Raw genomic sequence first — 25,429 nt, 5'->3', positions numbered from 1 at the left:
TTATCTATATACTGGTGTCATCGCTCACTGTACTCCTGTCTGTGATGATAAAACGGACACTACTGGAAATTTTTTTGTACAGAACAGAAGGTCTAGTTTAGTTTTCAAACCTAAAATAAAAACTCTTAAGCTTTCAGGATCATTTTATAATATAGATAGTAAAATGGAAAATAAAAAAAATCACCAAAAATTCTTTAAAAAAATTTTTTGTTGAAAGGGTACCTGTTTTTTTACCTTCAGAATCTAAATCAGTAGAGGATGTGATATAAAGCATGTTTTCAATTTACGTTATTTTTTTTATTTTTTTGTTATCATGCTTTAAAAAAAAAAAAAAAGCTATACTTACTTGTATCCAGGTCTAGTCCCCAGCAGGCAGTTTTTTTGGTCTTGTGCTGGTTAAAAAAAAGAGACTAAACACAGGAAGTCCCGGCCATCTTCATGCTGAGAGAGAAGGCAGTCATTTGATTGAAAGATGCATTGAGCCGTGACACTCTGTACTGGCTGGGACTTCCTTACATTTGGTCTCTTTTTTTTTAACCAGCACAAGACCAAAAAGCTGCCTTCAGGAGACTAGACCTGGATCTCTGGTAAGTATAGCTGTGTTTTAAAGCATGATAACTAAAAAAGAGGGAAACTGTCAGCTTGATAACTGGAAACTGACAGCACAAGTTTGGATATATCCGCGCAGCCAGTTTCCAGATGCATAAAATGCTGTGTGATTCAGAGTCTTCAGTACCAGTCTGTGACATTGTCTGCACCTGCCCTGCTCTCTAACCACCGCTGCCTCCACCTCATCCAGAATGATTGGCAGCCAGCTTATCTTCAGCTGGGTGGGGTTTCAACGCAAGATGGCTGTCATCATTCTGGAGGAGGCGGGGTGGCGGAATAAAAATGCAAACAGTGGGCCAGGCGCAGACAGTGTCAAAGACCCATCTCTATGACAGTGTCAGCAAGAAGTAGAGATCATTTTTACAAAAGACACAGGATCACACAGGATTGCCAAAGGTTTGTATGTGATTCTCATGCATCCAAAACTGGCAGTACAGATATATGCATATTCATGCTGTCAGTTTCCCTTTAAGGCCAGGTTTCCACTTATGCATTCCCAACACTGTGGACTTGTTACCTTCCAGTATAATTCATGCAAGATGAAAAAGATGCTGCGGCACTCATCCAGTATTGCAAAAGTAGTCCTTTATTCCTTCTTACATGCTATTGGTGCAAACAAGCAACAGGCCTGTTGCTTGTTCGCACCCTGAGAATGTAAAGCGCCTATTACACGGAGTGATGAGAGGGAGCAAGTGAGTGCCGACCTGTCAGGTCAGTACTTGCTTGCTCTTCGTTCTCTGCTGCTGGCGTTATTACACACATCGTCAGTGAGTGGGTAAGAGCCGGGAGCGTGGGTAGCTGCAATGGGCTGCGGGGGGCTGCCCAGGTGATCGCTAGATTGTCCAGGCAGCCCATAGAAAATAGCGGTGGTCTGCCGCCGATGCCGCCGCCGAGTGATGGCAGCAAATCGCTGCTATCCTTATTGTTTACTTTTCAACAATCAGCTGAAATTGTGCATGTCGGCTGATCGTTGTCTTTTATTACACGAGACGGTTGTCAGATGTAATGTTCAGTACCGGACGAATACGGAAGATAATCACTTTATGTAATAGGGCCTTGAGAAGGAATAAAGGACTACTTTTACAATATTGGATGAGTGCTGCTGCATCTTTTTCATTTTGCATGAATTATACTTGATCTGGTTGGTTGGATGCTAGCAGAGCACCATCGTAAAAGGTCCAGGTGAGCGGACTGAGTCTTACTAATTATTTGGCTGACTAACCTGCTGTGAAGACTGCCAGTGATAGAGAGGGTGCCGAGGTACTTTCTATAACTGACTGTGCCCCCAGTTCTCCACCTAATAGCCATTTAATGTTGACGATAATTGTAGCAACATGATGTGGCTCATTGGGAAGAAATAAAAGGAGCCCCCCGAAAAAAAAAAAAAAAAAAAACACAACACATGCCATTTCTGTATTTTAGTACCCAAATTATAATTTTTTTCTACCAATTCCCCATACTACTATTTTGTGGTTATCTAAGTTCTTAGTTTACAGATTTGTGTACAAATCTCAGGGAAGTCAAACTATTCTGTTCAAGGAACCATCTACAAATGTATTTGAAAGTAATCTTTGTTCAAAACCTTAACAAATTGATCCAGCTTTCCACAGAGTGTTGGGAGAATGATCTTTTTCAGTCAACCGAGGACTGGTTGGGAGTTTTTGAGCCAAATCAGGAAGTGGGTCCAGCAAGTTGTAGCATAAGGGACTGTCCACATCACCGTTTGAGACTATATTTACCGCAGCATACTGTCAGTGGGTCTAATAAGTTTAGGAGAGCAAATGTAGTCGAATAGTAACTATGTTTGGTCTATTAAACTCAATGGCCCCTCTGACAGTACGTTGCAGTATACGCCAGTGTCCCTTTTGGGATGCCAACGTATACCCTGAATGTTTTATTAGATCATGATGTGAACAGGCTCCTTCCTTTATACTTCCAGTTACTTTTGAAGCCACTTCTGACTCAAAAAATGAATGAAAAACTGCCACAAAATGTGAAGCATAAAGTAAAAAATAATCTGCGAATGTGAACCCCCCCCCCCCCCCCAAGAAAGCTGCACCTACAGTCACGTTCTTCTTTGACAGCCACCTCACTTTTTCCCTGTGATCTTGCTTTTCCCTGTGATCTTGCCATTTCAATATTTTTTATACTGTTCTTTAGGATTTCTTGAACAGGCAATAAAAAGAGATGCGCATGTCAGCAGCTACAGGTCATATTAGGGTAAAATCATTATTCGAAGAGTATCCAGTGTTTCATAGAGAGAGCCAATTTGGCAACACTATTGTAATTTTTGGACTCTGCGTCCATAAAATTCCCTAAATTCAAACATCATTAGCAAGTGGGAAAAAAATAAATATATATATATATATATATATATATATATATATATATATATATATATATATATATGGTTGTGTTATTTTCCTTACTAACAGGCAACATCTGGCCTTTGTGTTTTTGAGCAAAATTATGGCATGCGCCTTAGAGGGACCGAATCACCTCAAGAGAGAGTGAGTTGGCCCAAATACCTTACAGCTGCCGGGCACAGTCCTCCAATGCAATTTCATTTTCAAAATCTTGATCCTAGAGCCCAGTAAGTAGGCATGTTGCCAGGCATTCTCCACTCTCTTCTCAGCCACTCACACTTAATTGGCAGCCTTAGTGCTGGGTTTTGCTTTACGTTTCCAGCGCTTAGGCTGCCAATCAAGGGGTCAACTCACTCTCCCTTTAAAGGGGTAGTTCAATACTTATCAGCTGTTGTATGTCCTGCAGGAAGAGATGTATTCTTTCCAGTCTGGAGAGCAGGAGAGGGTTTTCTATGGGGATTTGCTACTGCTCTTGACAGTTTCTGAAATGGACAGAGGTGGCAGCAGAGAGCACTGGAAAGAATGCACCACTTCCTACAGGACATACAGAAGCTGTACGGGCGGAATTCTATGGACGTGTGAATGACCCGTAAGTCATCGTGGAGTTAGCAGGTGGCTTCTTTTTGCCCTGGTTGATAGATCTTTCTTTAAAGTTTAAGTATCATTGTAGAAATGACATGTATCCCTATCGCCAATGACGTCTTAAAGCGACTCTGTACCCACAATCTGACCCCCCTGTCACGGCCGCGTTGGCTTCCCGTGCTCCGGGCTGCCGCCGCGACCTCTCTCGGCCACATGCAGCCGCTGGGGTCCATGTGCAGGGACCCGGCGCTGCTACCTGTTCGGCCCCGGGGTGCGTTTTACCTCGCCCCGCTCCTGTCTCCATCTGTGCCGGCCTGCGCATGTCCCCGCCTCCTAGGGCGGGCGCGCGCTGGCTGTCTCAGATTTAAAGGGCCAGTCCGCCCCTAATTGGAAGTTGTACCAATCACTCCCTATAAATCCCAGAATGCCCTGTCCCTCGTGTTGGAGCCTCTACATGCTTCCCATAGCGTTTGGCCCAGCTCCCTGTTGTTCCTGACCTCAGTCCTTGTTCCTAGTCCCTGTCCGCTGTCCCGGTCCCTAGTCCCTGTCCGCTGCTTACCCATTGTTCCTGAGCACTGCCTGCCACCTGCGGTTACGCCTACAGACCTCTGCCTGCACCATCATCTGCCTACTGCTCCTGCCACGCCTCGCCTGCTGTCACTAGCAACCAAGCCAGGGGTAGCGACCTGGGGGTCGCCTGCCGCAGCAAGTCCATCCCGCCGCAGGCGGCGGGCTCTGGTGAAAACCAGCGGCCCCTTAGACTCCGCTCCCTGGTTACTACCATCGCTAGTGACGGTTCAGTGGATCCACAACTCCAGGCGTTACACCCCCAAACCACTTGTACCTTCAGATAGCTGCTTTTAATCCAAGACCTGTCCTGGGGTCCGTTCGGCAGGGGATGCAGTTATTGTCATAAAAACAACTTTTAATCCGGCAGCGCTGTGTCTAACGGCCGGGGCTTACATTTGTGTATGCATTAGGCTGGCACACCCTCTTTGTCCATCCTCCCCACCCTCCTCATCATTAGGAATGCTCCAGGCAGATTGCCTACTATTCATCAGCTGTGTGTATAATGTACATGGGCTGGATCGTTAATACACCTGTGCAATGCTCAAACAGCAGTAAATGTTCCTGGATCATTCCTAATGATGAGGAGGGTGGGGAGGAAAGACGGAGAGGTGGTGCCAGCCTAATGCATATACAAATGTAAGCCCCGGCCGTTAGACACAGCGCTGCAGGATTAAAAGTTGTTTTTATGACAATAACTGCATCCCCTGCCGAGCGGACCCCAGGACAGATCTTGGATTAAAAGCAGCTATCCGAAGGTACAAGTGGTTTGGGGGATCAGATTGTGGGTACAGAGTCGCTTTAGGGATAGAGGATAACATTCAAGAACGTAATACCCCTACAACACTTCGCAATCAAATCTTGTTTATTGCTGTGGTTTCTCAAACTGTGGAAATATGATGTGTGAATTCACAGCAACAATGATTGTACAACTTTATCAGTAACTATCACAGAACGTCTCATTTTCATCTAACATTCCAAAGTACCTCATACACAATTCTGCCTTTAATTTGAGCTTCACATGCAGATAATAAATCTTCATTTGTACATAAATAATATCTATATCATTGCATTCTATTTGCCTTTGTGTAGACATAATTCCCATTTGGATGAAATTTCAGCTTGCCTTTGTGCAGACATATCTCACATTTGGATGTAATTCCAGCTTATGTAGAATTCCCAACAGCATGAATATAAATCATGTAAGTTTGGATTTAGTTATCATTGTCGTACATGGAAACATTTGAAGGGGAGGTTCATAGAAAAAATCATGTATGCAGCTGATTATTTAGGCTCTGTGCACACATTTAACCTATAAGCCAGGAAAAACTGTATGCCACTATGGTTGAACTCACACTGTGCTATAGCAGTATGTTGCTTGTATACGTCGAGGATTCCCTCGGCCTGCCGTACCTACAGAACTTACGTTGCGTGAACATGGCCCAAAACTGCAATGTGTGAACACAGCCTAGATGTTCTGCAACAGATTTGGGGGGGAATGGGCAGGGTGGAGGACTGTGATGAACAGCTGAGGGAAAGCATTGCATTCTGGAAACAGTACTGCATTCTGGGAACTGCTCAACCAGGAAGTACAGAAACACAATACAGAACAAAAAACCCCAAAACAAATAAATTTTTGGTAGTTTCAAAACTGGGATAGATAAGTAAGTAATGCTATATGCTTCTGTAGAAGTTTCATTTTTTTTTTACCTCTACCTGGAGTTCCCCTTTAATAGACTTTTCTGCCTACAGTCACTCACACCGTAGAAGTCTAAGAACCCATGAGACGGCGGGCAAATATCAGGGCAGAGACATCACAGTCATGTGCATGGACCCATAGAATAGAATTGAATCCTATTGCAGACAGTGTGTGCGACCTGTATTTTACGCTCAAGTACAGAGAGCCTAATGCAGTGATCTACAACCTGTGATGCTCCTGCTAATGCAAAACTACAATACTCAGACTGTCTAGGCATGCTGGAAATAGTAGTTCTGCCACCACCGGCAAGCAAGAGGTTGGAGAACACTTCTGTACAACTATCAGGGATCACCGGGAGATTTGCAACAGCTGGAGAGCCACAGGTCGGGGAGCACTTCCATACAGTTCTCAAGGCATGTTGGGAGTAGTTGTTTTCCAACAGTTAGAAGAATATAGTGTGGAAGATACTTCCATTCAGTTGTCAGGGCATGTTGGGAGTTGTATTACTGCAAATTCCACACCACCACAAGCACATTTTTGGCACTTATCTCCCCTATACATCCCCTATCACATTGCTCTCACCTCCGACTACAGCCCCATCTCTCTGCATGTACACTATATTATATGCTCCACAAGGCCGGCCTGTTAATCACATTTCTTCATAGACTTCACCTTCTCGTGGCTATAAATCACCTCAGGAGACACTGTATGCGGCCCAGAGCTACTAAATCACCCAAGTGTCATCCTAATCTCCATCTTATCTCCGCCGCATGGGCTTCAGCACAAACAATCCCCTCACAGACACTGAGTGCAGCCCGTCCTTCATGTATCACAATGAAGGTGTGAAGTAATTCATTTATATTAGTTAATGTAACAGACTTATCCTTACACAATAGGATTCTATATACTAGCCTATAGCGGTATATTACAACAACAATTTAAACAGGTTACCACAGTCCCGCCAATGCACTAAAAGAAAAGCGCAGAGAAATGGCGTCTAAATATCACAGCAATGCATTACAGAGCGTGTAGTTCCGAAACATGAAATATTGTGACAAGCACGAAGTCCCAACATATAATCCCATAAGGTCCTGTAATGATTACGTGAAACGCTCTGACCAATTAGAATGAACTTTATATATTCTTTTGACTTAAAGCGTAACTGTCATTTCAGGGTCATTTTTCTGAAAACATTAAATATCAACAGTACAAGCGATTTTAAGAAACTCTGTAATAGGTTTTATGTACTAAAAGAGTTTCCTTCTGTACTGAAAAAGCGATCTCCCAGCCTCCCCCCTCACATCAAATGAAGCAGGATTTCTGTCTCCATTATGTGGCTATGGAGAGGGGAGGGGCTGTTAGGAGTGACTGAGCACGGAGGATTTCTGCACAGCACAACACCCTGCAATCTTCTCTCAGTAAGTTCATAGATAAGCACTGACCTTTCTGACACCTGAATTTAGCGTTTTAGGTGCCCAGAGAGTCTACAAACAGCTGACCTTCATGTCACCTCTTCCTGCCCCCTCATCTCCCTCGGCCCCTCCCCCCTTCATAGGCTTACAATGGAGAGAGCAGAGCCCGTCTTCACTGGCTTCTCTGTAATGAAGATGTGTTTGCCTGATAATGCACAGATAAGAAGTCAGGGGGGGAGGCTGGGAGATTGCTTCTTGAGTACAGAAGGAGGCTTTTTTGGCTGATGAAACCTATTACAGAGTTTCTTAAAATCGCTTATACTACTGATTTCTGCAATAAAAAAAAACATGACAGTTACACTTTAACCCCTTAACGACATCGGGCGTATATTTACACCCTGATGCCGGTAAGGACGTTCAGAGCGGGGCCGCGCGGCGACCCCGCTCTGAACCGCGGCGGTCCCGGGTGCCGCTTCTAGCCCAAGACCGTAGGTATTAGCGGGCACGGTCCGATCGCCGTGCCCGCTAATACAGTAATCAGATAGAGCTGTCAAACATGACAGCTGCATCCGATTACCGGACGCAGCACTTCCCTGGTGTCTAGTGGCGGAGATCGCTTCCCGGGATGTTATCCCGGAGGAGCGATCTCCGTTTCTGAAGCCGGCCGGGGACCGCTCCAAGATGGCGCCGTCCCCGGCTCGGCACTCGTTTACTTCCGGCTGCAGCAGCCGAAAGCAAACGAGTGCCTATCTCATGGATCTCTGCAGCATATCTATGCTGCAGAGATCTCTATGAGAGATCAAAGCACTTATACTAGAAGTCCCCCAGGGGGGCTTCTAGTATAAGTGTTAAAGTAAAAAAAAAAGTGTTGTTAAAGTAAAAAAAGTGTAAAAAAGTGTTGTTAGTAAAAATCCTCCTCCCCTAATAGAAGTCTGAATCACCCCCCTTTTCCCAGGTTATAAATAAAAGTAAATAAATAAATAAATAAATAAACAAACATGTTTGCTATCGCCGCGTGCGTAATCGCCTGAACTATTAATTAATCACATTCCTGATCTCGCACGGTAAATGGCGTCAGCGCAAAAAAATCCCAAAGTGCAAAATTGCGCATCTTTGGTCGCATCAAATCCAGAAAAATTGTAATAAAAAGCGATCAAAAAGTCGTATATGCGCAATCAAGATACCGATACAAAGAACACATCATGGCGCAAAAAATTACACCTGACACAGCCCCATAGACCAAAGGATAAAAGCGCTATAAGCCTGGGAATGGAGCGGTTTTAAATGACGTATATTTGTTGACAATGGTTTAAATTTTTTACAGGCCATCAGATACAATAAAAGTTATACATGTTACATATCGTTTTAATCGTAACGACTTTAGGAACATATATAACAAGTCAGTTTTACCCCAGGGCGAATGGCGTAAAAACACATTTCCCCCAAATAAAGAAAATGCTTTTTTTTTTCCATTTCACCACACTTTGAATTTTTTTCTGGTTTCGCAGTGTACTTTATGCAAAAATTCAGCCTGTCATTGCAAAGTACAATTAGTGACGCAAAAAATAAGGGCTCTTGTGGGTTTCTAGGTGGAAAAATGCAAGTGCTATGGCCTTTTAAGCACAAGGAGGAAAAAACTAATACGCAAAAATCGGAATTGGCTTTGTCCTTAAGGGGTTAAGGAGAAACAGACAACATGGATATGCATATCTGTGCCGTCAGTTTCCCTATAAATTAGAAGGTCAAACCCACCAGAAATCCCGTTGCTGCGGCAACAGTGCGGACTGCAGCACAAGCAGCAATTGTTGATTTTATATATACAGTATATTATATATTTTTCTATTATGAGATTAAAGGGGTTTTCCTGTCTAAACTTGTTATCATCTATCAAAGATGATCAATGGGGTTCAATCTCTGAGAAATTCTGAGAAAAGTGTGCTCAGAAGTAATAATGCATTGCGCTGACGGTTTTTAAAAATGTTCAGCAGCCGCATACAGGAAACTTGAACTGAGAAAGCGCCGTGGGCGCAAAAGCGTTTGTCCAGGGAAGTGCCTGCCAATCCATTTCCCCCTTCCCAGTAGAGCATGCAGTGAACTCCAATAAAGATTGAAGCTATTTTTCACTAGTGAGTGCCGCCCCTGTGTTCTTCGCTATTCATACTGTTGATGTCTTCCCTGCATATGCTGAGCATCCTGGGAAATTAATGCTATTGCTCACTGACTGCTATCTGACAACTGTTATTGGTCTCCATGAATACTTTAATGTAGTGCCAGATACCCTTGTCTCAGTCTTCTATAATAAAGAAGTTATACTTACCAGTTCTCAGCGCCACTGCTCGCGGTTCCCTGAGGGACTCCTGTATCTCCCATTCCTACAACGTCACAATCTGGCTCAGAAATGCCACTCAGCCAGTCTGTGACAGAGGCATTCAAGAAAATTATGGTTGACCTCAGGGAGATCCACTGTAACACTGCAGATATACCATCACATGTTTTTCAGTGTCAGCGAATTTAGGAACTTTGCCCCCAGGGGGCAATATTCCCAGATTAACTGACGTTGATATAAACGTGATGGTGTCTCTGCAGTGTTTTGGTGGATCTCCCTGAGGTTATCCATTATTTTCTTGCATGCACTTACTAGGCTCTGTTCCCACTAGTGAGAATCCTACTCCACACGGATGAGGAGCAAATACGCAGAAACAGCTGTCTGTGGAGTGATACCTTGCTGGGGTATTTCGCAAGTCCTGTCATTTTTGATTGTGGCTTGTTGGAAGGTGGTTTCCTCGACTGGATATTTCCCTTGGCGGAAGATGGTCTGGCTAGCTTACTGACGTTGAGAAACATGTGATGGTGTCTCCACTCCATACCCGATCATGCAATAAAAGCCTGATAGATTGCACTACCAATCTTCCTCCTTTTCAAGTCCATTTGCCTACGCCCGGCATTGTGGGCTTGTTAGCATGCATCCACCTTCCATGTTGCGGCCTAAGTTGGACCTGGTTCCCTGAGGTCTGTGTGTATGTGCTGCACAGTGTGTATATGTTAACGATAAAGGAAACCATATAACACCCACACTTCCCAAGATGAATCCTCGAAGCCAATCCCAACCATACTGCAAATAGTTGCAAAGAAACTGGAGCTGCAAATAGTTGATTATAATAATTTAGGATTTTTATTGTCATTCTTCATTCACATTTTAATATATCCGTCATTGCCTTAATTTTCGGTGTGTAATGTGTATGTTTTTATGATACATTAAAAAAATTATTTCAAACTGTCTTCTTTAAAACCATCTGTCTGTACTTTGTTGTTGGACATAGTGGAAGTACAGATAGATAATAGAATCACTGCGTCTTGACTTCTACTGGCCAGACAGTGGCCTAAGGCACCATCTGGCAATGGAAGGCTATAGGCACTTTTAGTATGCACTTTGGAACCATTCTTGGCATAGGTTATACAAGTGTTACTTGATAAGTAGTGCATGGACTGCACAGTGTTTTTGTTATATACACTTTGCTGAAAATAGATCTTGGCAGCAGCTACTTGTATACAAGGGCTATTTGTCATCTAGCTAGAAAAGCTGTCAGTACATTAAAGTCAGTGCACATACATCGTCTATGTATCCTCTCCCTGGATGAGAAGTATGGCTGCAGATGATCTGTATATACAAGCATTAGTCCCCAAGGTCTCCTCTTGCAGATGCTTTTTAATAAAGTTTATATAGCGCTTCTATACGTGCTCTGTTTTTCAAACCATCCCTATATAAAAGTTTACAGCCACTTTAACAGATGGCATGACTTGGTGTATTTGGATGCGCAGATTTCGCAACCAGAATGACTGAGAACAATCGTTATGGCCAATTATCTGAATGTAAATCAAAGATACGATTTTACTTTATGTTATAGTGTTATCTTTAGGCTATAACCACCATCTTTGTGATTCTCACTCTCTTTTACAGTAATTTTGTTTTTTTTTTTTTTGCTTTCAGCGCCCTGGTATGATGCCTGGTGCCAGAATGCCAGTGCCGGGAATGCCACTTGGATCACCTATGCTACCCACATATGGACCAGGGTCCCCAATGAGGCCTGGTATGAACCCTATGTTAATGGACTCATTTAGAAAAAGGCTTATGACCCCACAAGGACATCCCGCTGTACCGAGCCAGAGGAGGGGGTGAGTGATCATAAAAAGTCTATTGTTCATAATTCTTTACTAGTATTTTACAAAATGTAAACACTGGTTCCTTATTGAATTTCTAGAATGAAGAGGAGGAAAATGGCTGATAAGGTGTTACCACAGAGGGTAAGTTTCTGTTAGTTTACTATGTGTTACCAAATTTGATTCCTTAAAGAGGTATTTCGACCACTGTACCTCTTGCTGATCTCCGTATCCCGTGTCCGGCTTCTATATTATGAATAAAGCCGTGAATATGGCACTTGATCCGCAGTTCTATTCATTCCAGTTAGGGATGGTCCGAACCGAGTTCAGTTCGGGTTCGTACGAACCCGAACCCTCGGTTATGATTCCCTCTGTCTGCCCGCTCCATGGAGCGGGCGGATCCAGCGGGAGGACCGCCTGAAAAACTGGGATACAGCCTATGGCCATAGGCTGTATCCCAGTTTTCCAGGCGTTCCTCCCGCTGTATCCGCCCGCTCCACGGAGCGGGCAGACAGCGGGAATCTGCTGCCGAGCGTTCGGGTTCATACGAACCCGAACCTCGGCAGGTTCGGACCATCCCTAATTCCAGTGGAGCCGACGGAAAGAGCCAAAGAGCCAAGTACAGCGCTCTTTCCGTCGCCCCATAGGAATAAATAGAACTGCCAGACCCAGGGCTCTATTACATAATACAGAAGCGATCCCCTACTTGGATTTTCTTTGACTACCCCTTTACATGTGCTTCAGTTATTAAGGGGGAAACAATCTTCCATTCTTGTGATTATCAGGGGTCCCAGCAGCCAGTTTAGGGAAGGTCTGGCAATAGTGTAGTAATAGTAATAGTAAGTAGAGAGTGACATATGCTTTAGGTTTCCATTAAAGGGCTGCTTCGGCAAAATTTTTTGTTCTTTCAAATCAGCTGTTGTCAGAAATAGATTTGTAATTTACTTCTATTTAGCAATCTCAAGTCTTCCAGTTCTTATCAGCTTACAAATATACATAACTTTCTAAAATCAGTTGAGTTTATAGTAAAAAAAAAAAAAAAAAAATATGTATATATATATATATATATATATATATATATATATATATATATATGTATATATTTTATTTATTTTTTTGCTGGAGTACCCCTTTAAAAATAAACGTGTGAAAGATGCCATACCTTGGCTTCTGTCACCTATAGGTTAACTTGATATTATTTTAATAGGTATATGTTTTTATTAAGGGGTGGATTGTTTTGTATGTACAGTAGCCTACACTACAATCCTTCATTCTTTTGAGTAATGTAGAGTGGCCAATGGAGAACACTCTTTTGACCTCTGTCTGGCAATGGAAGCCTATGGACCTGTTTAGCAAATGCTGTAGCACTTTTCCCACGTACACATGTGGCACAAAAGCCTTATGAACTCAGCTTAACTCAGGTTAAAAGCTTGTTAATGGGCCCTATAGCTGCATTACATATATAAATAGTATAGTTTTTTAACGTCAGGTTACAAACGATATGTTTCCGTCCATGGGAGGCAAATAAAGAACTTGCTTGTGATGCCAGTGTCATTTTAAGTAAAGCCAGTATACACCTTGAGGGGGACAGTGTCCATTTTTTCCATCTTGTAAGCTCTTTATTTCTTCCATTTAGATCCGAGAACTAGTCCCAGAGTCACAGGCGTATATGGACCTCTTAGCTTTTGAACGGAAATTAGATCAGACAATTGCCAGAAAGAGGATGGAGATCCAAGATGCCATCAAGAAGCCTCTTACTGTAAGTTGAATAATGAAAAGGTTGGAGGAAGGGGTACTGAAAACATTGAGAATTAGGCAACATATTGACAACCTTTTCTGTACACACTCAGAAATCTTGCTCAAAATCATATAAATTTTATTTTGTTTTATTAACTTTTTATACATTTTATACATACAAATGAAACAGGAGAAAAGGACAAAATAACACACTTTTGCATATTTTAGATCGAGTTGTAGGGTTTACATGGGTTGTATAATATAATGTGATTTAAACCAATACAACAATTATAGGGAATCTGTCAGTAGGTTTGTGCCACTGTAAATGAGGGCAGAATAAACTAGTGACAGAAATGCTGAACAGAACGTTGTATTGTTCACATCATTCTGTTTAGCCGTTCTCCTGATATGCAGGAGAATGGGCTTTGTGCTACACAACACCCTCTACCCTCCGGCTGCTGATTGACACCTGTCTGCCTTTACACAGTATATACACAGTATAGACAGTGTGCTGGTGCTCATGAGTATTCAGGACTACTGAGCGCACACACATAATGGTGAGTACTAATTTGTGGTGCACATAATGGAGATTCCTCGCTGTTCATCAGAACTAGCAGCTCTCCTGGTAGTTAACTCCTCTCCATTCTATATAGTTATCACCCATGCATTTAGCTGCGACCGCTCATGAGGAGAACTCGCAGCTAAACATTTGTAGCACCCTGGAGGCCCAGTGGGCGGCTGGGGGCAGCAATTGATGTGAGCTCGGGGGACCCTGTCCATTACAGGAGCGAGGCACTGGGCCCCTTGATGCGGTGGGCCTTCCTGAGTAAGTTGGCAATGCAATAAGGTTCATATCTTACCTAATCCAATAGCTAACTTTCTAACACACTTTTTACTCTACAGCAAAAGCGTAAGCTGAGGATATATATTTCTAATACCTTCACACCGGGTAAACCTGATGGAGAAGAGGCAGAAAAAGTCAGCTCCTGGGAGCTACGTGTGGAAGGGAAATTGCTCGAAGATGTGAGTATGAGCTGATACGAGTTACACAGCTATATAACTGTTAGGCTGGCAATACATATAAGACAATGGTTGGCTAAATGGAAGGTGTCATCTGCCATGCTGGATTTTTTTTTAGCCTACAGCAGATTTGTCTTATTTAGGTCAGGTTCACACTATGTTTTTGCAATACTTTTTTTTTCATCAGTTTTTGCGAAAAACGTATGGAAAAACGGATGCATTTGTGTGCTTCTTTTCTCTTTTGCTTTTCTTTTTTCTTTTTCCATTGACTTCCATTATAAAAAAAAAAAAAAAGGATCAAAACACTTTTTTTTTTTTTTTAATGTACACAAATTTGTTGTCGGCTACGTTTTTGTGTACGTTTAAAAAAACTGATGCGTTTTGATCCTTTTTTTATAATAGAAGTCAATGGGATAATGGATCAAAACGGATTCACACAAATGCATCAGTTTTTCCATCCATTTCTTGCAAAAACGGATGAAAAAACTTCAGTGTGAACCCAGCCTTAGCTAGATTTGGCCAGTCATTTATCACTGTGCACAAGCTCGTTGTAGCGTTGCTTCCCAGGTCACCAATCTCCACTTCCTGTTACTGTCTTGACACACACTCTGCCAATCATTACTGGCCACAATGGTGACCTGCCTCAACCAATGATTGAGAGGGCATTTTTAGCCATTTCCTGTGTGTTGAGAGCGGACCTGAAAGCAAAGGGATCTGGGTTTTTCTTTTCTAACTCAGTTTTCCCCTTTAAAGGGGTACTCCGGTGGAAAAAAAATTAAGATCAGCTAGTACAATAAAGTAATATAGATTTGTAAATTACTTTTATTTAAAAATCCCAAGTCTTCCTATACTTATGAGCTACTGTATGTCCTGCAGGAAGTGATGTATTCTTTCCAGTTAGACACAGTGCTCTCTGCTGCCACCTCTGTCTGTGTCAGGAACTGTCCAAAGCAGTAGCACATCACTATAGAAAACCTCTCCTGCCCTGTACAGTTCCTGACATGGACAGAGGTGGCAGCAAAGAGCACTGTGTGAGACAGAAAAGAATACATAATTTCCCGCAGAACATACAGCAGCTGATATGTATTGGGAGGCTGGAGTTATTTACATAAAAGTGATTTACAAATCTATATAACTTTATGGCACCAGTTAATTTCAGAACATTTTTTTTACTGGAGTACCCCTTTAAATAAAAGAAATAAAGAAAAAAAGAATATATATATATATATATATATATATATATATATATATATTCTGTAATATATTCTAATATTACAGAATATCTAGTTATTCAGGCACCTATTAGGTGGTTTAAGACATTTTTTATGTGTTAAAGATTCTGTCAGTATTTAGGTGCAGATTCCAGACCTGAATCCTTAGAGTCCACTAGCATTTTGCCAGCGGTGCATGTCAAATAAGTATATGCCTAATTCACATGCTTTAGAACAAATGTATGTGAAATAATAAACACGCTACTGATTTTCTATGCTGATAAAGCAAGGGATTTGCTCTATTAGACTTACAATGAAGCAAATCCCTGGGTGGATTCACATGCTAATTCATGGCAGAGATTCATGTTTCTGCAGATTTCTGTAATAATCCTTAATACCCATACACTTATACATGATGTCTATACATACAGCCCAGCAAGCAGAAAAGGAAGTTCTCTTCATTCTTTAAAAGTCTTGTCATCGAGTTGGACAAGGACCTTTATGGACCAGACAATCATTTAGTGGAGGTAGGTATAATAAAGGACATTAGTTCACATGTCAGTGTTTTAAGGGAATGTTCAATCAAGGAATGTGATGTTTGTTTTTCATATTTTTCGTTAACGTATATTATAAAATTTAAAAGTTAGAAGCTATAACTCCAATTGTATAAAGTACAAGATACTAAAAATAAAAGTTACAAGCTATTATATTATAAAATTATCCTTAAATCTTGCAGTTTTCATTCTGGCCACTAGGAATAAAACTAAGCTGAGACTTTCTGTTCTGTCCGTGTTGATAAGTTCAGGGCTGCTGGGAAATGATCTGTTTAGAATAAGGCTGGGTTTACACATCGTATGACACCAGCCGTTCTATGACCCGCTCTTGTCACAGAACGGCTGGTGTCCTTTAAGATCATCTCGGCATTCCAATTCACCATTGCACACAATGGAGAGTGCGGCCGGAGCCGCTTTTTCCATTGTGTGAACTGACATGTCTGTGTGGCCGCTAATCAATGAATAGCGGCTGCACAAAACAGACATGTCAGATTTCGTGCGGCCGGTTGGATTCCCACCGGTGTGTATACGCTCCAGACGGGATTCCATTAATTCAAATACGACGTATCTTTTGTATAAATCACGTCCGTTGTTGCAAATTGCAACAACGGCCATGATTTATGCAAAAGAAACGTTGTGTGAACATAGCCTTATAGTGAAAGATAACAAAAGAGGTAGCATAGACTATAGATAATGTTCACAGCTCGGCCTTCCCCTCCCTGTGGGCAAGATGGCAGCCTCCATGATATTTAACTGAAAAAAATAAATAAAATTAAAAAAAACTACAATCAGAACATAGAAATAAGAACTTCTTTCAGTATCTGGATTTAATAAGTAAAATCAAATCTAAGTGATACATTCTCCTTGTTGTATTCCTATAGACATAGAATCAGAAACTTTTTTGCTGTGTTTTGCTCAAAATACAGACTTTTTAAATAACAGCCATTAAAAAATAGTGTGTGCATTACAAGAGGCAGCTAAAAAAAAAAAAAAAAAAAACATTGTGTGAGCATAGCCTGAACTTGTAAGGCATGGATGAGTGGGCTTAAACGCTACAATCTGCAGCTGATGAATTATAGCTAGTTTAGTCCCTTTCATACAGCTAAAATTCAGTCTTTAGTCAAACAGCATGTCTATTACTGAATCTAGTATTTCTAAAATTACAGCCATTTTCTCTAAAGTGCACGCGTAATTTATATACATAGTATAGTATGTGGCAGGATTAACCATGAGCTGTAGCATTACAATATTTCAGTAAAGGTCACGTCTGCAGCACAACACATAGTCCTTTCAGTGATACCATTGGATAGTCCTAGAGAAAGTGCACTGACCAGGCTGGCACTGTGCTGGAGGATGATTTACAGTACACTACTATCGATGAGATGTAAGGGAATAAAGGGTTTCTCATGCACTGGGTTTAAAAGATGCTATGTGAGCAAAAAGGAAAGAAACACCAGCATGGTAGCAAGGAAAGGGTTATACTGAGCACTGTTGCTACTGTTGCTGCTGCCGAGAAGTCAATGGGAGGTGGGAGAAAATCACACTGCAGCTCTTAGTACATACAGCAATAATTACACTGTTATGTGCACAAGGTACAGCTGCTGAGAATGTGTTTGGAATAAGAGCCAAGCCTTGATTTACCTTTGAGGAACAGTGTAGGTTATATTCAGCAAGCAAACAGGGCTCTCTCCCTCTCTCCTGTCCAGAGCACTTACTTAGTCCTCCAATCGCTTCCTATAATTTGTCCTAATCTAGCTGTTACTAGAGACAGATTTCCCATAACAACAGGCAGGAGACAACAGAGGGAGACACCTAGTGGCCAAGATTTTAGAGCTGTGATTTACAAATATGGTAGGAATCACATTTATCAAATGATTCAAAGCATAGTGCCCATTTGAAATGAAAAATAAAGGAACTCTATTTAACTGTGTAAAATAGAAACTGCCCATAGCAACCAATCACAGCTCAGTTCTCAGGTCAATTAGAATAAAAGCTGAGCTGTGTGATTGGTTGCTATGGGCAGTTTACACCGGTTTCTGTTTTACACAGTTTAATAAATCTGGGCCTATGATAGTCTTGACAGTTTCCAGCATCAGACATTACAGGGTCATTAATGTCTAATATACTCTTTATAGTGGCACAGGATGGCCACCACACAGGAGACAGATGGGTTCCAGGTGAAGCGCCCAGGAGACATGAATGTCAAGTGCACTTTACTTCTCATGCTGGATCATCAGGTATGACAGAGATAGAAAAAAAGGAAACACAGTATGTTGGACAAAACGTTGCATCAGTATTTGTAAGCCAAAATGAATGGTGGTCAAAAACATGGAGATACAAATCTTTCCATTAAAGAGGTTATTCCATGATTAAAAGTTATTGTTTGTCCACAGGACGTGGATGTGGTTAAAGTGACTGTACCACCAGGCCCAGGCAGAAGCACTGGAGGCGGCCGACCCACCCTTAGTGGGAGGAAACCCCAGCCCCTCTGTGAGTCACGTCATGGAGGGGCTGGGGTTTCTTCCCACTGGGGGTGGGTCCTCCCGCCTTCAGTGCTTTAGCCTGGGCCTGGTGGTACAGTCACTTTAAACCTCTTTCGATCAGCTATTTATCACCTGGGGATCTTTGTTTTTTTTTTTATTGGGCCCCCCTGCGGCAGTATGGGATCTATACTCACCAGTGATGATCATCTTCCTGTGGTGCCATTGCTACAGCACCATTCGGATCCCGCTCACATTTCTTCTGACCTCTCTTTCCCCATGGCTTTTAAAGACCAGAAGTCAGTGTCTTCAATGAATCTCTATAAGAGCACATAGATGCATTGAGGACTATGACTTCCAGCCTCTTTAAAAGAAGGACAACCAAAGGTTTTGGCTAAGAAATACTAATGGAAAATACTGCCTTGTATAATAACTTTGACCAGTTCTGGGTGGAATAGTACAAGAAACTGAGAAAAATTTAATGCGGTCGGAATTAGGGCCCTATTACACAGAGTGATAATCGGTCAAATCAGGCCGATTATCGCTCTGTGTAGTAGAGACAATGATCAGCCAATGTCAACGATCATTGGCTGATCATGTCAGACGGTCCGACACCGAAATCATTGTCCGCCAACAGTTAATACATTACCTCCCTACTTTCCTGGTTTTCTCCTGCCCTCTGCTTGCTTCCTGGTGCCGCGGTTGCAGCTTCAGATCGGTGCCTGAGCTCACAGGCCGCCCAGCCAATCACTGGTTGCGCAGTCCGGCACAGTTATTGGCTGAGCGGCCTGTCAGCCCAGACAGGCCGCTTTGAAGCTGCAGCTGTAGTGCTGGGAAGACTGGGACCGTAAAGAGGTAATGTATTAAAAGTCTAGGGCAAGGGGTGCACAGACATCGCTAACAATGTCTGTGCACACTTTGCTAAACAATTATCAAGCAGATCAATCTAGCAGTTCGGCGCTCGTTTACATTATTGATCTAATAGGACCCTTAGTGTACAGGCTTCTCCTAAAGCAAGTGTGTGTTGTACCTGTTGGGCTCATTTGCATTGTAGCACATGCTCAAAGCGAGGAGTGTGGATTGGATGTTGGAATATGCATAACTGGGATATGCAAACATTTTCTTTTCCTCCCTACTTCTACAGCCTCCCCAGTATAAGTTGGACACCCGTCTGGCTCGTCTGCTTGGTGTTCACACTCAGACCCGTGCCAACATCATGCAGGCTCTGTGGTTGTACATTAAGAATAACAAGCTGCAAGACAGTCATGAGAAGGAATACATTAACTGCAACCGCTACTTCAGACAGGTAGGACACGCTGATCATTGAGAAGCCAACACCTACTGCCAATCTTTACTACTATAGAGGCATACATCCAGAGAGCTATTTGGCGATTACATATATATGTATTCTGCTATAATACTAACACCTGTAGCAATAATTCCTTACTAGCTTTTATCTCTTTGTTGTTTCTTTACACTTATTTTTGTTCCCACAGATCTTTAACTGTATCCGAATGAGATTCTCAGACATTCCCATGAAGCTGGCAAGTCTTTTGCAGCACCCAGACCCTATAATAATTAACCACACCATCAGGTAAGGGTAGAAAATTTTGTGATTTCTGGGTAATTCCTCAGAACTGATCTTGTGTATTAATTTATTTTACTTATTTTATTCACCTTTTTCCTTAGCGTCGATCCAAATGACCAGAAGAAGACGGCCTGTTATGACATCGAGGTTGAAGTGGATGATCCCCTAAAGTCCCAAATGAGCAACTTTCTTGCGTCTACTACAAACCAACAGGAGATTGCCAGCCTGGATGCCAAGGTTAGACTCACTAATCTTTTGCCAAGATCCATAAAAGACAACAATCTGTTCTTTTCCTTCTTCGTAATTACACACTTGGAGGTTTGACTTTGAAGTGTATTCTCTAACTTTTTTTTACCTCTTTCAGATTCATGAGACAATCGAATCCATCAACCAGCTGAAGACACAGAGAGATTTCATGTTAAGTTTCAGTAATGATCCGCAGGAGTTTATCCAGGACTGGCTGAAATCCCAAAGCAGAGACCTCAAGGTATTGCCAAAATCTGTTTGCTTGCATTGGTTGTGTCCACAAACGTGGGGGGGGGGGAGGTTTATCAGACGGTGTAAAATATAGACTGGTGTAAACTGGCCACTGCAACCAATCACAGCTCAGCTTTTAGCTCAGGTAAAATGAAAGCTGAGCTGTGATTGGTTGCTGTGGGCAGTTTACATCAGTCTATATTTTACACCTATTGATAAATCTGGTCCCAAGAGTATACACTGACACTTCTGCTTGGATTACATTCACTCTTTATATAATAATCAGCTTTCCCCAGCTTAATCCATATCAATGGAAACAGGTGGTGCTCAGCGTGTATCACAGATAGAAGTAAAACTTCAGAGGGGGGAAAGATCAGCGGCGTTCATCAATTAGCCGTGTACATGAAACAGCTGTTGATGAGTGGGAAGACATATCATCTCAGAAGCCATCTCTTTATATATTGAAAAAGCTAAATAATGAGTACTGCTAATCCTTTTTCCGTAATATACTGCTAGTAACCCCTTCCTAACATAGACATATGGCAATTAGGTATTAATTCTAAGGCTATGTTCGCACTTGGTTTAACAGCGTTTAACAAACTGCTGGCCGCCAGTCTGCATTCAGGACGTTCCTGCAGCCCGTACATCTGTATCAGCTGCAGTGAAGTTCTTTTTTTACAATTGACTTGCGGGGCACCATTGCGTGTGCTCGCAAATCAATTAACCAATCACTTCAATGTAATGTACGACCGCCGACGTACATTACATTGTGTGAACAGCTTTTATTTCCGGACGCTGTTCACTGAACAGATCCAAAAATAATAGGCAGGTACATTATTTTAATGCCCATTCTAAAGAAAGGGCATTACCATAACGCTGTGTGAACTTCAATGCAATGCTGTCCCTGCACTAAAGAACGGATGCTGATTCCATTGCAATCAGCGTCCGTTCTTTACTGAAATATTACGTTGTGCGAACACAGCCTTACAGTGGCCATACACATATACAGCACAGTGATGGCACGGGTATCGAAGTGTGCACTCTTAGCAGCAGGTGCTAGCTGTCAGCAGTGACTTGGACCACAGAGGGGCTACCTCTGTCGCTTAGTCATTATCCTCCCTTAGGCCATGTTCACACAGCGTAAGTTCCGCAGTAATCACAACACCGTGATTGCAACAACGGCCGTGATTAGTACAGAACTTACATTGTGCTGAAGTATACACATAGTATACACTCCGGCCTGGTTCCCTAGCGGTGCCACAAGAAACTGACATGTCAGTTTACTGTGGCCGCTATTCACTGAATAGCAGCCGCAGAAAACCCTGTCAGTTCACACAATGGAGCGTGCGTCTCTGGCCGCACACTCCATTGTCTGCAGTGGGGAATTCTGATTCAGGCGCGCATGGATGCGCCCACATCAGGATTCAACGGCGCTAAAAATCATCCGGCCAGTACTGCAGTACTGGGATGATCTTTTCTGAGACCAGCCGTTCTGTCTGTGATGATAAGGAGGAGTGTGCTGGAAAGTGATCTGTACAAAGGTCACACAAGCAGATAACAAAGACAATAAATAATGTTCACAGCTTGGCCACTCCCTCCCTGTGGAATGACTTATGCACTGGTCACAGAGGTTACAGAGCATGCTCACAAATGTGTCCCTTACAAAGAAGGGGGTCTGCAGATGTTCACTTTGTATATGTTCCCGAGGCTTGTCATAAAGCATGTTACTAGATGCTTTTAAAAACAGCTCAGGCACGATGGCATAATAATGTACAAAATTAAAAAAAAAAAAATTACATTCAGAAATTTGAAAAAAACAGCAGTTTCGGCAGTTGTCTTTAATCTGTAAAAACAATACTAGGTTATACATTCCCTTTAAGGGGTTGGTAAGTTAGTGTGTAGGGATTTTAGGGAAAACGTGATACAGATGAATTGTTACATTTGTGTTCTATTGACTCCTTTAGATCATGACAGATATGATGGGAAATCCAGAGGAGGAGAGACGTACTGAGTTTTATCAGCAGCCATGGGCTCAGGAAGCCGTGGGGAGACACATCTACTTCAAGGTCTGCTTCTTACATTAAAGGATGTGTATTCTTTCTATAACATTGTGATCTGCTCACATCTTTATTATCTCTCCTGTGTGATGAAATGATTTTCTGGCTAATGCAAAAAAGTAAGAGAGCAGAAAGGAAAATCTCTACGTCTGTGCCTTGTGTATAAACAAGCTGTTCATGCAGATTCAATATACCCTTAGGTTGTCTACGAACAGTGAGTAAGGCCGGGTTTACATATGTCCGGCGGTGCGGCGGCGTTTCCCTCCGTCATTGGAGGGAAACGCATCATTGAACTGATCCCATTGTTTTCAATTGGATCGTTCAAAATGTGTGGCGGTGAACTAGTGGCCGCCGCATCGCCGGACCGTCGGTGCGTTAGGACGCATCTTGCAGTGTCTCGCTGGGCAGGACGCATGCCGTTCGGCTCTGGCATCCGGCGTTCAGGCAAATAGCAGCACAAAATAAACATCTCTCCCCCTGTGTGCTCTCCCCCTCCCCTATAGTCCCCCCCTTGGTCCCCCAGTAGTATATCGCCCCCCTGTTGCTCCTCCAGTAGTATATAGCCCCCCTGTTGCCCCCCCAGTAATATTTAGCTTCCCTGTGTGCTCACCCCCAGTAGTATATAGCCCTGCTGTGTGCTCTCCCCCAGTAGTATATAGCCCCCCATGTGCGCTCTCCCCCTCCCAATTAGCCCCCCCTGTGCGCTCTCCCCCTCCCATATAGCCCCACTGTGCGCTCTCCCCCACCCAATTAGCCCCCCCCCGTGTGTGCTCTCCCCCTCCCAATTAGCCCCCCCCCGTGTGTGCTCTCCCCCTCCCAATTAGCCCCCCTGTGTGCTCTCCCCTCCCATATAGCCCCCCTGTGCGCTCTGCCCTTGTAGTATATAGCCCCCTTTGAGCTCCCCCAATTCGTATATAGCCCCCCGTGTGCTCCCCCGCAAATCCAATTGAAAATGACAGGAAAACATACTGGGAAAAAAAATGTCAACTGATGAGCGCAACTTGTGACAACTGATGGAAACTGATGGTTTTTAATGAAAAGAAGGATAGAAAAACTGATGGCAACTGATGCATTTTTGCCATCAGTTGTGGTCAGTTTTTAGACAAAAAACGCAACTGATGCAAACATATATGTAAACCCAGCCTTACATACCACCCCAAAAATGCTTTTGGTGGGTTCATCCTATAAGGACCTGTTTCCACTACGGATTCTCTGCAGATAACCTCTGGTGGATTCCGTGCGTGCTCCCGCTTAAAGATCTGCCCGTCCCATTGGCTGTATTCTATGATCAGGCAGATTCTGACATCCGCCCAAAGAATTGACATATGAATTCTTTTTTGGGCGGACAGCAGAATCTGCCTGAATAGAATGGAGCCAATGAGACGGGCAGATCTTCAAGTGGGAGTGCGGGGGCGAGCGCATGGAATCCCGCCGGGTCCCGCTGACAAGCGTTGGCTGTGAGTTTCTGCTGGAATTCGGGTATGTCACGTAACCAACTCTTCCAGCTGCAACGTCACAGGCCAGCTGACTGGGGTGGCGTCCTGCTGCAGTCACTGATTGGCTGAGAGGGAAATCGCTTGGCCGGGTACATGACGTTGCAGCTGGGAAAGCTGCAGGAGGCCGCCAGCTGTCAGCTAGACCCAGGAGCGGCACTACAGGGCATGAGGATAGGTAAGTATACTTTATTATAATTCCCCCTGACTTTCAGATTTATTTATTTTTTTTACATTTTGGGACTTCTCCTTTAAAGTAACAAGTACTAACCCATGTAAATGCATCCTTTTTATTTTATTCTTTATGTTTCAGGTCCAGCAAAGGAGACAGGAGCTTGAGCAGGTCCTGGGGATTCGTCTCACCTAAACACGTTCCAGAGCAACTTATATTTTATACATTCCATGTGCCTTATTACTAATGTCCTTTACCTGTATATCTTTATTTTATGTACCCAGTCACCTTGGAATGACTGTGTGTCAGTTCTCAGGTACGATAGGGATCTGCTGCCTTCATTTTTTATCTTTCTAAACGCTTTGCTTCAGACAATCAGCAATGCCAAAGCCTAACATCTAAGTCACATATTACTGTCATCTAGATGGTTTATTTCTGTTTGTTCTCCGATAGCAATTCTCCGCTGGTTGGTTACATTAGCATATACAAGTCATAGAATTACTACAAGAAAGTAAGTGTACACCTTAGGCTGCCAATACATTAAGGTTGTAGCTCCACAACAGCTGGAACAGTAAACATGAAATAATGAGAGAAATAAGATATTCATGTGCTACTAAAGCTGCATAACATAAAGGGAACCTGGCAGCGTCTCCCTGCCCTGCCGGCCTTGATTGATAGATCTCTCGCTGCTTTGGGTATTGGGAGAGATCTATGAATCAAGACAGGTAGAAGCCAATGGGGACCACCTCAATGACTTTTGGTTCAGACAACATTGAAGTAATGACAGGTTCCCTTTAAACATCTTGTGTTGTACTAGAATATTACATGGAACGATAAATCACTTTTATTAGAGTATACATAGTGTATAGTGCATAGATGCAAAGTGATAATTGTGTGTGATCATGTATGTTCTTAAAGCAAAAAACTTCAGGTAAATGGAAAAGAGAAAAAACTCATTGGGGGGGATTTTTCAAACATGGTGTAAAGTGAAACTGGCTCAGTTGCCCCTAGCAACCAATCAGATTCCTCCTTTCATTCCTCACAGGCTCTTTGGAAAATAAAAGGTGGAATCTGATTGGTTGCTAGGGGCAACTGAGCCAGTTTTACTTTATACCATGTTTGATAAATCCCTCCCATTGTGTCAATACTGCAGAACTACAAGGACACTGTTGGAGCCTTATCTTGGGAGACAGCTGCATAAAAGGCTTATTATACTGGACGTACAGATGTGGCAAAGTTGGATTTGT

The 25,429-nt window shown here is 42.8% G+C and overlaps 1 protein-coding gene across 1 annotated transcript in view; it reads left to right on the top strand.

Annotated features, from left to right (window-relative positions):
- The window catches only part of SMARCD2 (SWI/SNF related BAF chromatin remodeling complex subunit D2), a 32,951-nt gene extending 7,731 nt beyond the window's left edge, over positions 1–25,220 (top strand). The window contains exons 2-13 of the mRNA XM_069953325.1: positions 11,224–11,408; positions 11,495–11,537; positions 13,030–13,152; positions 14,034–14,153; positions 15,793–15,888; positions 18,051–18,152; positions 19,540–19,701; positions 19,892–19,989; positions 20,085–20,220; positions 20,348–20,470; positions 22,425–22,526; positions 24,324–25,220. Of these exons, the coding sequence (XP_069809426.1) occupies positions 11,224–11,408; positions 11,495–11,537; positions 13,030–13,152; positions 14,034–14,153; positions 15,793–15,888; positions 18,051–18,152; positions 19,540–19,701; positions 19,892–19,989; positions 20,085–20,220; positions 20,348–20,470; positions 22,425–22,526; positions 24,324–24,377 (1,344 nt within the window). The 3' untranslated portion in view covers positions 24,378–25,220. The remainder of the gene's footprint in view (positions 1–11,223; positions 11,409–11,494; positions 11,538–13,029; positions 13,153–14,033; positions 14,154–15,792; positions 15,889–18,050; positions 18,153–19,539; positions 19,702–19,891; positions 19,990–20,084; positions 20,221–20,347; positions 20,471–22,424; positions 22,527–24,323) is intronic.
- Positions 25,221–25,429: the final 209 nt, after the last annotated feature.

The sequence above is a fragment of the Dendropsophus ebraccatus genome, chromosome 14, assembly GCF_027789765.1.
Source record: "Dendropsophus ebraccatus isolate aDenEbr1 chromosome 14, aDenEbr1.pat, whole genome shotgun sequence".
Taxonomy (NCBI): Eukaryota; Metazoa; Chordata; class Amphibia; order Anura; family Hylidae; genus Dendropsophus; species Dendropsophus ebraccatus.
This window is presented reverse-complemented; position numbering and strand designations above follow the sequence as displayed.